General features: G+C 31.5%; 1 protein-coding gene across 3 annotated transcripts in view; it reads right to left on the bottom strand.

Moving 5' to 3' along the window:
• Su(var)2-10 (E3 SUMO-protein ligase Su(var)2-10) overlaps positions 1 to 17,019 on the bottom strand; it is a 130,165-nt gene that overhangs the window by 43,515 nt on the left and 69,631 nt on the right. For 2 of the 3 annotated variants that reach the window (XM_075359424.1, XM_075359422.1), the window contains 3 exons: positions 16,195 to 16,411; positions 7,636 to 7,807; positions 75 to 199 (listed from right to left, as the gene is read on the bottom strand). In XM_075359424.1, coding sequence (XP_075215539.1) covers positions 75 to 199; positions 7,636 to 7,807; positions 16,195 to 16,411 — 514 coding nt within the window. The remainder of the gene's footprint in view (positions 1 to 74; positions 200 to 7,635; positions 7,808 to 16,194; positions 16,412 to 17,019) is intronic. The other variant, XM_075359423.1, reaches the window with a different exon arrangement.

The following is a 17,019-nucleotide window of genomic DNA, read 5'->3' as shown; positions in this document are numbered from 1 at the left end:
ATGCAGTTATTTAATTTGTAGTAATTTTTGTTACATTAACATTTACTGTATGTTTATACAGTGAGTATAACTACCTGAATAATATAATCACTCTTAGATCCTGGTCCAATATCTTTACTTAATGAGATTTCAGTCGCTTGTGATGGTGTCAAATGGAACATGAATGCACACTCTTGTATTCTTTGGTTGTTTTGTGGCACTGTCATAAAAACAGAAAATGCAGATAAAAAATAAAAAAAGCAAATATATTTTAACAAGATTTTTAAAATATGGAATAATAAAGAAAATGTTTTGCATTAAAATTTTATCTATTTTCATATTTATTTATATTTGTTAAACATAGAAATGTGGTCTTTTATGTTTGCCTTTCAGTACATTTATAAATAAATTTATAACTTTATTGATAAGGCATTCACATGCACACTAACACTAAACATATTAAAATGCCATAGAATTTAAAGCATTGGAAGGAAAATGTCTTCCAATATTTATACTTCTACTGCAATCTAAAATTTTAGTAATTAAATTTCACACAATGTTTAATAATTTAGATATGCAAGGCAGCCTCATTTAAACAATAGATACTTGAATCTAACACATGAAGATAAATTATAATGATAAAAATTCAATTAAATAATCACGTTCTCTGTGAAAAGACAAGGTTAAAACCACATACTTTTTTACACATCTGCTATTAATGTGTTTGAAATTACCGCAATAACAAAATATGAGGATTGTGAATGGTCATTTCATTCAAGAGCAATCAATCTGAGTGAATGAGTTAAATTGAAAGGTAATAAAAGGAAATTAAATTAAAATAGATAAAAACTTTAAAATATGTGAAGAATAAACTTTGAGGAGTTTAACAAAATTCTCATCATGGGTCTGCAGGACCCATGATGAGAATACATAATTAACACCGACCAGGACACCATGAAATATAAAGGATATAAGGTCAACAAAGGCATATCTAGGAAAAGATTGATGAAAAATGTTCTACAGTTTGGAACAGGCTTTTTAGTCAGTCTCAAAATAAAGAACTCCAATCAAGAAATCTAGTCACAATCCCCAAGAATCTCAACACTCACCCTAAAAACATGTAATAAAATCTACACTATAATAAATGACCATGCACCTACTAACAATAAAAACAACTGTAAAGAATCAGAAATGTTCTGGAATCTACTTGACCCGACTATAAATAACATCCATAAAAAACATGTCAAACAATTAATCAGAGACGATTACGATGCTCAGCCAGGCAGAGAAAGAAGATACTGCGACATCATTGGAAAATCGTTTACCCAAAAGAAAACTTATCTTGAAATCCACATATTTCAAGAGAAAAACTCAAAACCTGGAAACTCCCTAACTACACTAGGAGAATGGCAACTAGACTGTTTTTTTTCCATGGACAAACACCATCACAAGGAGATCTACAATGTAAAGTCCTCAGAGGAGTAGATGCAGGCTCAGATAATTTTGTAATTAAAATTAAATTTACTCCCCAAAGAAAGCAACAAAACCAAAAGAAAATGTACTTTTTGGTAATTTACCAAAAAAGCAAACAAAAAATCAACATCATGGATAAACTCAAAGATCTAGTCAACAACCTTAAACAAATTGCAGAATTAGCTCCAACAAAATCCCATAAAAAAACATCAATGGTGGTACAGCAAATTTGATAAAACAGTGGATAAAAGACATCAAGCGTGGTTATTCCACCAATCCCAAAAATCAGAAACATCATTCCAAAATCTAGTAAAACAAAGTAAAGAAACCACCCAAACCTAATAAAAAGATAACACCATAAAGACATAATGAAGTCAGTAGAAGAATTCAATAAAACAAAGTTGAGAGACTACTACAAAACCTTCAAAAATCAGCTCCAAAAATACAAACTACCAACCCTACTAATAAAGAATGAAAATGGTAAACTAGCCCATAACAATAAAGGCAACGCAGAAATCCTAGCTAAATATTTCAACAACTTCTTAATTGCAAAGAACCAACAGAACTCCTAAACGTCAACATCAACACTCCAATAACAACACCACCGGAAAACATCAACCTTCCCACAATAAAAGAAGTCTACCAAGCACTGCTAGAGATGAAGCATTACAAAGCAGCGGGAGAAGATCACACTTTTGTAGAGATCTGAAAACATGCAGGAAGATCAGCAAAAATTGCCATTCTTCAATAAATTGTCAACATCTGGATCAAAGAACTACTAGAACACTGGACGACAGCTCTCATGCTTCCACTACACAAAAAAGGGGCCAAAACAGACCCTAACAATTAAAGAGGAATCTCACTCCTAGAAAACACATACAAAATTCTTTCCAGAATCATCCTCAACAGAATCGGTTTACAACTTGAGCAAGAACTAGTAGAATATCAGAGAGGTTTCAGACCCTGAAGTAGCTGTCCAAACCAGATCTTGATTCTCAAGCTAATAATGAATTATAACAGGAAAAGAAACAGAGAAATGGTGATTTTTAGATTTATTTCTTTATTTTCTTATTTGTAGAATTCAAAAAAGCTTATGACTGTATCCATAGATAATCCCTAGTAAAAATTCTATGACACCTTGGACTACGTACCAAATCAATAAATATTATAAACTGACTCTCACAAAGTCTAAGATAAAATTGAGAGTTTAACTCTCTAAACAATTAGTTATCAAAACAGGACTGCACCAAGTCACCGCTATTATTCAACTGCACTCTAGAAATAGTAATGAGCATTTAAAAAATTGCCCCCGAAGGGTAAAATAGGCCAAAAAATCAAAACAAAGTGTCTTGGTTTCACCGATGACTTGGCACCGCTAGCAAACATCAACAAAGCTAAATCCTAAATATTGGAACTTCAAGACATGCATATAAAATTGGCCTCAAAATATCATTCTAAAAGACAGAAATTATGCCCAAAAAACCAACACAATTAAAAGAAGTATATATATAAAAGGGTAATAAAATCAAAATAGTAACCCAATTTAAATACCTCGGAGAAATAATAACAAACAACCTAATGGAAAAACTTCGATCCAAACAAAAAGAAACAAACTAGCTTAAGTTCAAAAATTAACCTGGTACACTTACATTAAAAAATGTCTATCAATAAACGCAAAAATAAGACACTACAGCACAGTTATAAAACCAGAAGCCACATGCAGCAGAAATACTCTTCCACCTGAACAAACAATCAAAGACAGACAGACTCCAGAAAATTGAAAGAAGAATTGGAAGAACCTGTGTCAATAAAAAGTACCAGAAAGACGGGCAGTGGTGGATTGTGCCTGACAAAGTTATGTACAAAGAGTTAGAACCCATTACTGATACCATGCATAAGAGGAGACTAGGATTCTTTGGACATGTAATGAGGATGTAGGAAGTACAGAAGTATAAGACTTCTGAAACAGCCAGTACAGTACAATCTAACTAGAAAAAAATCAATAGAGGATGCAGATGGATCACGGAAATAAGGGATGATCTGAAGGAAATTGGCCTGACACCACAGATAATATAACATTAAATAAGAAAATCAAGAACAAAAATACTCACTTCAAACTCAAAAGAAAAAACTCAATACAAACATTTTCAACACTAGAAAGATGACAAAGATCAGAACTTAAGAGAAAGTACTGGGAGGATTACAAGGCCCCACCACTCCCATCTACAAGACCTGGATAATGGACCGACTAAAGTGATCCTATGCGGTCATAAAAGACAATAATAATAAAAACAATAACAGACTTCATAGCATTTAAGAAAAAATATGTATGAAGGGATACTTCCTCTTAGTAATAAGCAGAAAAGAGGTTTTTTCTTAGGCTATAAACTATTGTTTTCTATTATTTTCTTGCTTACTCTGCATTTTATCAAACGCTTCAGTCAAAAATAAGGGGCAATAATTGTGCAGTAACATAATTGGCAACAACTTTAATACAACTTTTTTTTACATCTTAAATCAGGGCACTTTGTGAAAAATGGCTTTCTGTTGTTTTCTCATTCACTTTTTAATTCTATCAAAAACTTTACAGAAACTATAATCAAGATCCAAATAATCTGTAACTAACTTTTATTAAAACAACTGTTTTAAATGTCTAGTTATAGCTCTACTTATAGCAAGGTGAAAAATTGTTTATATATACTCTTCAGCTTATTTACCAAAATTTTTATTATATGTGTAATATTACTATTCAGTATCAACGAATATGTAATTCCTCCTAGTTTTTCTCTCGGCCATCTTGGTCTCATTACTGGGTAAAAATTGCTCTAAATTTATTAATCAGTGCACATGAAAAGAGAGAGCAGTTTCAAAAATTCACCTTTCACATCTTCTTTTACATCACAAGTAATTATCCTCTTTATATATAACACGGAGTCAGCGACTTAAAACCAAACTGCTACTGCATATTAAACACAGTTGCAACATGTAACCATTTTATGATGAAATGAAAAAATAAATTAAATTTCGTATTTCATTAGCAAAAGATTACATATTTTTATAAAAGATGTTCTAAGTGAATCTCCTGTTTTGTGCTCAAGCGATCACATTGAGTAACCCAACACAAAATGTTATGAATGGCAGATGATTTCTTGTTGAATGTTCACCTTCAGTTCACACAGTGAGATTTGCTTCATAAAGGCAGAGGTCACCGCCCTCTGCTGACAGTTCATTCTTCTGTATTAGCCGCATGAATGTGTGCTAGTACATAGTTTGATATATGACATGTTGCTCTATCTTGTTGGGAGAAGCCATATTCGTTTTCATATCTGTTAACTAAGTGCAGAATTCTTTGAAAATTGTACAGTATACTTCTTTCTGTATTGACAGGTTAGGTAAAAAAAAAGCACTGGATCCACTATATGATTACCAGAAACAACACACTATACAGTGATTTTCTCGTGAAATAGACACTTAAACAAGTGAGAGTTTTTGGTCAATCAATACCGGGTGTTTAACAAGCCTAAAAATTAAACTGTGCCTTGTCTGACATAAAATATGGTGGGTCAGTCTGTCTGTCTATTGATAATGTTTTTGAGAAATCAGTTGCAATAATTAAAGACTTTTCAATTTGTCTGTTCTTTTAAGTTCTTGCACAATACAACTTTACAAGGTCTGTTCAGAAAATAACTGAACTTTATTTTTTTTAATCTTTATTATTAGTTATATAGATTGATGGTCCTTGTCCCGTTCAAAGTACTCCCCTCCACTATTCACAAAATTTTTCCAGGGTGGTGTTTCCACTTCATGAAATAGTCCTGGATAGCTTTATCTGAAATGGCCTTTAAGGTCTGTGATGAATTTGCTTTAATGCTATCAATAGTCTCAAAACAGTGTCCTTTTGTGACTCATTTTAATTTCGGAAAATAAGAAAAAATTGCAAGGAGCCAGGTTTGGCGAGTAGGGAGGCTTAGGGAGCACAGTCTGATTTTTGCCACAAAACTGACCAATTGACAAAGCTGAGTGTGTGGGTGCATTGTCGTGGTAAGGAACCATGAGTTGTTTTGCCACAACTCTGGTTTTCTTTGCGAATTTTTTCAAGTAACCGTTGCAAGATGCTTTGATAATACTGTTCACTGTTCAAAATTCCATTAAAAAAACAAAAAAAACAAAGAGCATCACTTTGACATTGGATTGAGAATGGTGTGCTTTCTTAGAGTGGGGTGTGGAGATCCTTTGCCAATTCATTGTGACGATTGAACTTTGTCTTAATGTCGTAGCCATAAACCCAACTTTTATCTTCTGTTATGATCCTTTGCATGAATGTTTCATCGTCATGAGCTTGTTCAAGAAGTTGCCGACAAACATCCTCTCAATGTTTTTTCAGCTGTCATCAAACAAAGAACAAATTTTGCTGCAACTCAACTTGATGCATGTTCAACTTTTCAGTCAAAATATCATGGTATGATCCGATCAAGAAGCTAGCTAACATCTTCTGCAAGTTCTCTAACAATCAATTGGCGATTTGCATGCAACAGATAGTTCATTTTCTGAACGTGGGTGTCATTAATTGAAGTTGAAGGTCTTCCTGGTCAAGGGTCATCTTCAATTGACTGACGACAATTTTTAAGTTGTGAAAACTATTCATAACATTGCATATGACCTAGAGCATCATCTCTGTAAGCTTATCTTATTTCAAAAGTTGAAACGTTTGTGAACGTTTTCCTTGTTTTACACAAACTTTTACACTGTATTATTGCTTCTGAAAATCGCACATTACACAAATCATTATTAACACTTAAACACGTTGCACTCAAATATAACAATAACATGAAAACTAGATGAGTTATCAACAGTTCAAGAACATGCGGTTACGGAGGAGGTTATGTGGAACAAGATACTGCCAACCACATGTCACTAAATATCTCATATCTCTATTGGCGCATAATTAAAAATGGTTTAATTATTTTCTGAACAGATCTTGTAAATTATGAAGAATCTTAAGCACGCTATATATTTTACCCCACTTTGTTGCAATAACTTATATATAGATTTTTTAGACCAAAAAAAATTTTCTTTGAATGTCAGTTATGGTCTACCATGTTCCAACAGAAGTTGCCTATTTTGTAACCACTTGTAACTGACTTTGTGTACTTCCTTTTTTATCCAAATCAACATGCTCTTTGTTGGGATACTGACATTCGAAAATTGTTCCGTAAATAATTGGTGCGTTTCTTAAAATGAACCAGAACATACAAAAGCTTTGATTATCAATTCTTTCCTTGATCAAATAAATAATTTTAGAAAATCGACTGCAAAGAACAAAATTAAGAACAGTTTACAACTGTACAACTGACAATGGTGGATGAGAGTAGTAACAGCAGTGTTAAATGTGGAACTCAAACAACTGCAGTTTGAACTGGCTCACTTCCATTTTAAGTTGCTTACCAGATATAATTTTATTATCTATTCTACATTATTTTTACGTCATTAGTGTAGTGCATGTGAGACATAGAGCTAACCAATCCTAAATAAAATAATACGAATAAAATGCAAACTGTATAAATTGTTATAATGTAGAGGATTTTTTTAATTCACCAAGTTATTCACGATCTTCATAACATGTTTAGTATAAAAAATACATCAAATTATTTTGAATAACGGTGATAGATTTTACTAATGATAAAATTTAAAAAATAAAACCTGTAGTGCTGCCAAGCTTCCAAACTTCATCATGTCTTGAGTGAATTCATCTGATGACCGTCAATGAAAGATTACACACTAATTACACACCATCAGAAAGCAAAGATGATTACATATATTCACAACTGAAGAGGGTTACTTTATACAACAAAATTAAGAATTAATCTGCAAATAAATACAATTTTCTAACATTAATGCTCAAATCAGGGCACATATTGGTATTCTGTAGAGTTCTATATATGAATTTGCAATATTATCATATGCTAAAAAGAAAATATCACTGCATTAAATTAAAAAATGATTAATTATGTTGCAGATGCATGAAAATACAGAGAACAGTCATATTAAAATGTTTTAAATTCAAGATGGAAAAAACTAGTATCCTTTAATCAAATAATATCTTATTTTTCAAGATTATCTGTAACTAAATTTTTTAATTTATTTATTAAATAAAAAATATTTCTAACTTTAATCCAAACTTACTAAGACTTGATGGCTTCAAAAGTTCTCCTAACATATCGTAAAAAGGTAAATTCTTAAATCTAACATCCGGATGCACAGGGTATGAACCTGGAAGTGGAGCTGATGATGGAGCAGGATTCACTTTTTGTGGATAACTTTGATACATTTGAACATTGCTGCCAAATATTCTAGGCTAAAAAAAAAAAATTATAAAGAATATTAGTTAAGTAAAATTAACCTACGCCTAATAAAAAACTAAGATAAAAACTTTGTTGGTCTTGAGTTAATCCACCCAAACAATTCTACAAGTATAAGAAAACAAAAAAAATTGTTCAGCTATTTTCTATGATAATTTCAAATGTAACCATTAAATGAAATTTTTCTATCACATTAAAAATTAATTAGAATTCTAAAAAATAAGCATTTTTAAACATGTTTGGCATTTAAAATAAAATATTGCTGAGGTCGATTCTTTTTTTGCAGTTCTAAAATTTCAACAATATTAAAAAACAATATCTTTGACAGAAAATATAGCCATAAAATTAATATAATATTTTCAGATCAATGTAGAAATAGTGATCGATCACTTAACACAGTAGTTTGTGAGAAATTAGCATCTGTGCTAATCAACTGTGAACCTAAAGTTTTTCTGCAAGTGTCTATGATAAGTTATAATGCAGTTACTTTCAACTTTTAACTGAATTCTGCAATACTAGTATAATAAAGCCAATGAAATGCAATGATATAACACCAAGTGACATTTTAAGAAGCCAATGATGAATTGGTGCAACACCAATTTATCATCTATAGTCAGCCTTGGGCAGGCAAGACAAACTCTAGCAATCTCTAATTGAACTTATGAGGCGAGATAGTATCAGACCTTACTTTATAACAAAAATTAAATTTTTCAATACAGTTCAAGAAAATTCTGGCAATTTTAAAGTGTTTGCGTAATTTTTGTTTGCATTAGTAGCTAGCTATAATCTTGGTCATCAAAAAATTTTAAGCGGTTGCAGTGTAACTTACAAAATGTCCTATAACTTCAGTTATCAATGGAAAACATTTATTAAACACAAACTCAGACATTGGATTTTACCCAACACCCTTCAATTTTCTGATGTTTGAGCTATCTGAACCTTACAACTGCGTTCATTAATGTGAAATCAATTTGCACAACATTAGTGAGCGCCTATGTAAAGTATGCATTTAAGCGACTAATCACTAAACAAATTTTCTAACTTAAGCATTCTTTGGTCAGCAATTTAAGAAATATAAAGTTTCACTATGGTAATAGGAGTCTCATAAACAGACTACTCCAAGGTGCTTGCTTTCATAACAAAGAACATTAAAAATCTTAAAAAATAGATTTTATATTATCACAAATTTACATGATGAAAAACAGTATACATGAAACAGAATAATATAATCAAGATGAATAATGACTTAGTCCTGTAGCTATTAATATTATTTTCTGTAAATAACAATTTTTAATACATTATTATTACTAACTGTTGCTAAATATATACTAATGGAAGAAAAAATCAAATTAACAAATTAAGAAATAGGATTACCGTATTACAATTATTATGAGGAAAGGCAGGCAACAGAGCTTGTCTTTTAGATCTCATATTATTTATATTCAAATCAAAACTATAAAGTTTAATGGAAAAGCCTTCACATTGGAATTAATAAAATGGATTAAATTAAATTAAAAGATTATACACATGCACAATATACAAATAAAAATTTCTGATTAAACTCATTTTGCCACGTACAATAAAAATTACAAATAGGAAAAAACAAAACAAAAATATATAAAATAAGAATTATAATAGCCACCATCTGATAGTGTTACAACTGCTATCATAATTGTAATTATATATACAAAAATTTTTATTGGTATATCGTGCATGTATAATCTTTTAATTTAATCTGATCCATTTAATTAATTCCAATTTGAAGGCTTTTCCACTAAACTTTATATTTTTGTTTTGAATATAAATAATATGAGATCAAAAAAGACAGAATAAATTACTTAAATTTTACTAATAAATTATTTTAAGTATTTTGATTTCTTCTTCTTCCATTATTTTAAAAGTTTTTATCAGTCATCATATGGCTTCTGTTCCATAAAATTCTATTTATTGTAAAATAAACTTATTTAAATTAAATTTTCTTTCACTGTAACAAAAAAGGGCTGACAATAAAAACTTAATCACCATAATCTAAAATTAAATTTTGTAAAAAAAAAATATATTTTAATATCTAACTATATAAGAAAACTAATATAATAAATACAGGTTTTAACACTTCTCAAAAAAAAAAAAGGGAAAAGGTTCTCAATTTGACCTATTGTTTTTTATGTTAAAAAAATGGGCCGATATGGGTTTTTTAAACTTTTATATAGTAGTTACTTTGTCAATATATAATTCAGATAAAATGTTATCTTGTCATTCTGCTAAAAATGTATTTTCACATAAAATTTCAAGAAAATTAGTTGGAAACTTTGAATAAGATAACGCATACTCTACATTCTATAAAACATTACTTCTGCTTCGTTTAATAGTAACAATATTACTTCATTTAATTATTTAGATTTATCATTATAATCACAGATCCTTATTGAGAACTGAATACAAGAATAGTTGATCTAAATTATTAATGTTATAACTATTATACAGACTTTTAAAACTTATACCTCGGCAACATATATTACAAGGCTAAACAAGTAAGGTTCATTTTGAAACAAAACCATAATTGAAAAGCTGTATTACTTATGCATAAAAACTAATTTATTTACTACTTTTCTGCATAACTGCCTTCAACCTCCAACAGATTTTTCGTACCGTTTCACTATCTTATTCATTCCCTCTTCCAGAAATTCCATTGCCAGTGACTTAAAAGCAGTAACGCCATTTTTCAATTCATCATCATTATCAAATCTTTGTGATGCAAGACACTGTTTAAGGTGAAGAAAAAGAAAACAATGAAACTAAATCAGAGCTATAGGGTGGATGATTGATGACTTTCCAGTTGCCTCACTGTCTGATTTGCTGCGTATCACCGGGCATTGACATACAACAACAAAATCCCACAGATAGCATCTTATGTAATTTGTTTTATACAGCTCTTCAAAGATTTTTTAATGTTCCACAATAAGTATCGGCATTTACAGTAGTTTCACAATCACTAAATTTGGCCAGCAGGACACCCTCTTTATTCCAAAGAAGAAACGAAAAAACAATAGCCGTAAGCTCTTTACCCACACTCTTGTTTGAACTTTTTCAGTCTAGGATGATGGATGCTGGCACTGCATCAACAGCTCCTTTGACTCATCATTTGATGAAGAAATCAAGGAGGTTTCATCTAATAATTTGATACCACCTTCACTTTTGTAATACAGAAAATTCATGCGCTGCAGCAACTTGTTTTTTCTTGTGTGTGTCAATAACAATCTTCAGCAACAAGATGATCAGGTACAAAATTTTTATGGCCCAATATTTCTGTCAAAACTTAAAAAATCAAAGATCATGAAACATCTAACAATTGTGATGTGGTGGAGCAGTTTTTTTTAATTCTTTTTCATTCACCCTTTTTGAAAAGAATGACACCACAGACTAATTTTAATGTCACTCATAAAATATTTGGTCTGCAAATGTCACAATTTTACATGAGTTCCAACTACAGAATTATTTTTTGCCATCAAAAATTGAATTTCTCCTTGTACTTCACACACTTGGCAGTATCACAAATTGTTTCATTCAACACAAATGGATAAATGTAATCAACCAACAACAAAATGACTAATTGTTGCTAATAGGTGACTACTGATTGAAATAACTGAGCTACCCTAGCACCAACTGTTTGCATCACATATATAGGAAGCGAATTCAAAACACGCATTACTTAAAAACATGCCTTGTATATACTTTTTTTGTGTGGTTCTATTCTGAACAGGAAATGGAGCTAAAATGAATTAATATAATATACGAGGGCTATTCAGAAAGTAAGGAACGTTTTGGAATTTTAAAAAACCAAGTACAAGAAAAACTTTTTATTATATACATGTGAAAGAGGGTCTAAAATACTACTTTTCAACATAATAACCATACAAATTCAGACACTTATCATAGCAGTGGACAAGCTTTGAAATTCCTGTGTCATAGAATTCTGCTGCCTGTGATCTCAACCACTCAGTGACGCACCCATCTTGCACAAAATTTGTGGTAGCCTAGCTTCTGTGAAACAATTTCAAACAATAAAGTCCATGAAACTTGTGGGAAACATAAAGAAAGCTCAGTTATTGTGAAACGGCGGTTTTCACTAATCTTTTTGTCAACTTTGGAGACCAGATCGTCAGTCACAATGCTCGGACGTCCACTCTTCTCTTTATCGTGAACGTTTGTTCAGCCATTTTTAAATTGAATGCACCACTTCCTGACAGAACTTTCAGTCAATATGTTGTTCCCGTACACTTCACACAGTTCCCGATAAATTTCTATTGGTTTTAAGTTTTTTGCCAACAAAAACCGAATCACAGACTGCACCTCACAACTGGCGGGATTTTCGATTTCAAATTTGAAATTCACACACATTTCAAATTTGTATATAAAAATAACGGGCAGTGCGGAGATGTTCCCGTTGTCACGGCTGGACGCTGACTGAGGTGCTGAGCACGAGCACACCAATATATACGCGATTGGAGTGCGCCTGGCAGCATCAGGTAGAAACGTTCCTTACTTTCTGAATAGCCCTCGTATATAAAACTGCAATAAGGACATGATACTGTAGTATCATCTAATCTACAGTTGATGTAGATATTTCTAATATTTATAATCAATGCCGATCTTCAGGGTGGAGTGTTAACATCTCAGTCTTTCATCTGGAGGTCCTGGATTTGAATCTTGGTCAGGCATGATATTTTTCAGATGCTATAAAATTCATTTTCCATATCCCGCACCAAAGCTTCAAGCTTAAGTGGTGATATCAAGAAAAAAAAATGGATATGTTAAAAATAAGCATTTGGCAATGATGTACATTTTGATATCAGAAGCCAATTTGTCTTAGAATGATAAAACAAACGGTTAAGAAAAAAAAAATATTGATAATTCGTTTCTAATAACATATGAAAATATTTTTAATGAGGTTAGCTAACATTGCTGAAACTGTACCAGTAGACACCATAAACTAGTAACTTTTTAAAAAAGGCTAATAGAACTGAACACATGATTTCTTACGTTACAACAATTAATTAACACTGTTCTACAAATTGGAAAAGAGTTTTCAAAACAGAAACACCAATAAGCGATTTTTCTTTTTTTTTTGTATGCTGAATCTGAAAATGAAGTCTGTTTTCACCAACATCCATCTAATTTTTGATACACACCCTTCATAAGTTGCAAAATAATATGAAATCCTAAAACCGACCAAGTCTATAGGTATAAAAATATTTTATAATGTTAAATAATTTATTTTGCTTATTAAATAATAAAAATACCTTGTAGAATATAACTAAAACTGATAAACTGTACCTAAAAGTTTTGATAAATGGAGTGAGTGAAGTAACAAATTACTTCTTCCTTTTGTCTGTGGTAAGGTATTCTCTTTGTAAAAACCAATAGTCACTCTCTTATTAATTCATCCCATGTAACTGCTTCACTTGCAATATCCGGGTGGAAGTATTCTTCCAGCCTATCACTAACAGCACCCAAATTTGGTGAGAAAAGTAATAAGGGAATGCAAAAACTGAACTTTTTAATGACATCAAACAGTCTAAATTTTTTTTAATTCATATCTTGTACTAAAAGGTACTTTCTGCTTTGTTGAGAGGATCATTCAAATATAAACTGTAATTTATTCACTTAGTTTTATTGATATTATATAAAATTACAAATAAATTACCTTATTTTTCTACATAGCTTCCTTCAACAGAAATACATTTATTCCACCGGTCAGGTAACTTTCTGATCCCCTCATCAAAGAAATAAGATGGCTGTCTTAACAAACAATTACACATATAATGATAGACTAGGGCATCATCTTTAAATATTTTCCCTCCTAAAGCTTTTTTGAACACTGTGTGGAAGTCACAGTGACAAGTCTGGGCTGTAAGGTGGGTGTTCAAAAGGAGTAGAGTGAATTTTAGTGAGTTTATCATGAGTCTGAGCTACTGTACGTGGCCATGCATTGTCATAGAGAGGGCATTGTGAATCGGTGCTTGCTGGCGTCAGTTTGTTGTGATAAGTAGTCCTGATGTCATCCCAACAAATGGCTGTAGTATGATGCTTTACCATCCTACATTCATGCAGGAAATCAATCAGCAGCACACCTTTTGAGTCCCAAAACATAGTTGCCAGAACTTTTCCATCTGACAGGCTTTTCTTGGCCTTGATCAGTGCCCCCTCCCCATTTTTCCACCACTCTATACTTGTTCTCTTGCTTTCTGCTATGTAGTGATGGACCCTTGTCACAGGTCACAATATGATCAAAAAATGCCTCTCCTTCTTCCTGGAAGCAATTTAGATAGAAGCCGCTGACAGATGTCTTTCCAAACAGTTCTTTGTGCCTCAGAGAGAGGACATGGAACCCACCTTGCAGACACTTTTGTAGTATCTATGAGTGTTGAGTGTTTGACAAAATTGTATGCACACTCCCAACATTTATGCCCACCTCTGATGCAATTTCAGCAATAGTTATGCTGTGGTCATAAATGGTCTGAATGTAGTCTCATTGATGCTGGTCTGCAGACAACGTTCATGACTAGTTCTCCACTGCATCACGGCCACTTCAAATTTTTTAGGTCCAATCAAATACTTGAGTAACAGGATAGTATCTCTGAACTGCACCTAGGATTGAGTCAAAATTTAACAGATTTGTCACCTTCATTAGCAAGAAATCAGATTATAATTCGTTGAACATGCTTAGTAATAATAAGCAGTATAATTCACACCTCCTGTTCAGACATTGTGCTACTGACATGGGAACATGATCTACAAGCAAGACTGGCCAGTTGCTCTCCACATATATCCAATTAACTTGAGTAGCGCTCTAATTTAACCTGCACCCGACTACATTCACTGCGCTTCCTCAGTCGACGCAGTAACATTCTGTTAATATTTGAATGACCCTCTTACTTTCAAAAGAACCATGGACTACATCCTTAAATGACTTCTGTGTCGCTACCGTGTTATTCAACTTTATGTCAAAATTTTCATCAATGAGCAATTTTATAATTTGAAGACCAATGAATATTCTTCTTTTAATTTGGCTTCACTTAATTTATGAAACACTAGCCTGAAATATTTAAATGCTTCTCCTTCTACATTCAATGCTTTATCAAAATTCGTCAACCCCCTCTAATTTCATATATAAAGATGTCAAAATAACATACTGAGAATTGACTAAAGAGACATTCATAATATTTGTTTGTCCAGAAGTGAAAGTGTCTCTTTTTGGCCGCTCTTCAACCACATAATGTCCACTAGTTGCACAACTGTGCCACAAATATACAAAACAGCTGTATTTTGTAAAGCCACTTAACAACTAAGAAGTAAACCAATAAATTTGTGGTCGCCGTATATATGCCATAAGTGAGCATTGTAATTTACTACTTTCAAAATTAATAACATATGTCTTTAAAAAACTGATTAACTAGAAAAACTAATGGGCAATAACTTACTCAACTTGCACAATTCAACAAGCTAAACTTGGATACAAACTGTTAAACTTGGATATAAGTTTAACCTCCAGTGGCTTTAGCTAGACTGAGAGACTGAGTGGTTACAAAGAGAGCAATATTATTGTAGGATGACTCATTAGTAAAACTGTGGCTGGGATGATGTCATATATTTGATGCAGCTTTTATTTATTCTGCAATCAGTCATACCCTAAGTTATATCAGGCATGTCTAAAACATAATGCATAAGATAACAGATTGTTTCTTTCTATTATGCATATAATACACATAACAGGAATAAAAAAAAATCAAATAATAGGGATCTTTAAACGAAGATAAGTGTTTTAGCACAAAATATTATATTTACAGAAATTACATTTTCTGTTTTAGCATAAAAAATACAATATAAATACTCATTAAACTTATCAGTTCTGAAAACTGTGTAAACCAGAGTAATTAAGCTAATTTTAATAATGTTTTATTAATTATTTTTCTTAACTACAACATATTAGCTGAATTATATTTTGATATTTACGCTTGTTTAGATATAGAGACCAAACATTTAAGAGCAACAATCAATCACAATCTAAAAGTTAATAAGACTATATAATTTTGAGAGGTTTCAATTGAATAAGTTCTGTTATGTTCTTGTAAATCTGTGTAGATAAAAACAGAACTAGAAAAAATCTACAGATAAAACTGAGAACCTTTTTTTTTCCTTTGAAGACTGTTACAAAAAAAAAGTGAAATAAAAAAATTCTTTAGGGTTAAAAAAATTCTTGTCAAAATAACAACTAATTACATCTTCGAGTTAATTTATAAATAAACTTTTAAAAATAAAAATTTAATCTTAAAACTATAAAGCTTTACTCAAAAAAAAAAAGCAACCATCAAACAGTACGTACAATATTATTCATTTTACATACATCACGCTGCTGTGAGTAATGGGTATAAGATGGAGGATTCGCCTGCATTCCTCCAATTAAAGGATCTCGAAGGCTACGAGGAGGTTGTTGTGCCATCATTGAATTTGACACAATACTAGCACCACCTTGCCCTGACACGCTCGAAGTAGAAACTCCACCTGGTTCTCCAGGAGGTTGACCGCTAGCTAATCCTTGCCTAAAAATAAATATGAAAACAATTAATTAAAAATTAAAGATTATAGCAGCTATATTTATAACATATTGATCATGAAGGTAATTTCAATCATTGTTATCTCAAAAATCTATCTCAAATCACAAATAATTAGCTGTTCATCATAACAGAATAATAGTAAGAATCAGGTGTATATTCCTTTAAGGGCTCTAAACACAATAAAAACACTTCCCTTGAAGCTAATAATTTTGTGGTACAATAAGCCTAAAAATTACATTGCTCTATTTATTTTACAGTTGGATATAATTAGTATTTTCATTCATTTTTGTTTCATTTGGTTTTTTTATTATTAAAAATATTTAGTCCTCATTCTTCATAAACGTGGACTATGTATATGATAAATGATGAATCTATCTATCAATTCACGTAAAAAAATTAACAAAACCAAAGCACAGTTTTTCATTTGCATTAATAACAATAATTTCAGAACCGAATAAGAAAGTAAAATCATAAACTGCTGATGGCAGAATATTTAGATAATAAGAATGTATTGGTAGCACTGAAGGATAAATAATCACAGTAGCATTTTCTGTAAATGATTGAAGTCATGCACTTCTTCAACAATGTGGCCA

This window comes from Lycorma delicatula, chromosome 3 (assembly GCF_047948215.1).
Source record: "Lycorma delicatula isolate Av1 chromosome 3, ASM4794821v1, whole genome shotgun sequence".
NCBI lineage: Eukaryota > Metazoa > Arthropoda > Insecta > Hemiptera > Fulgoridae > Lycorma > Lycorma delicatula.
Note: the sequence above shows the minus strand (reverse complement) of the source record. Positions and strands in the feature narration are given on the sequence as shown.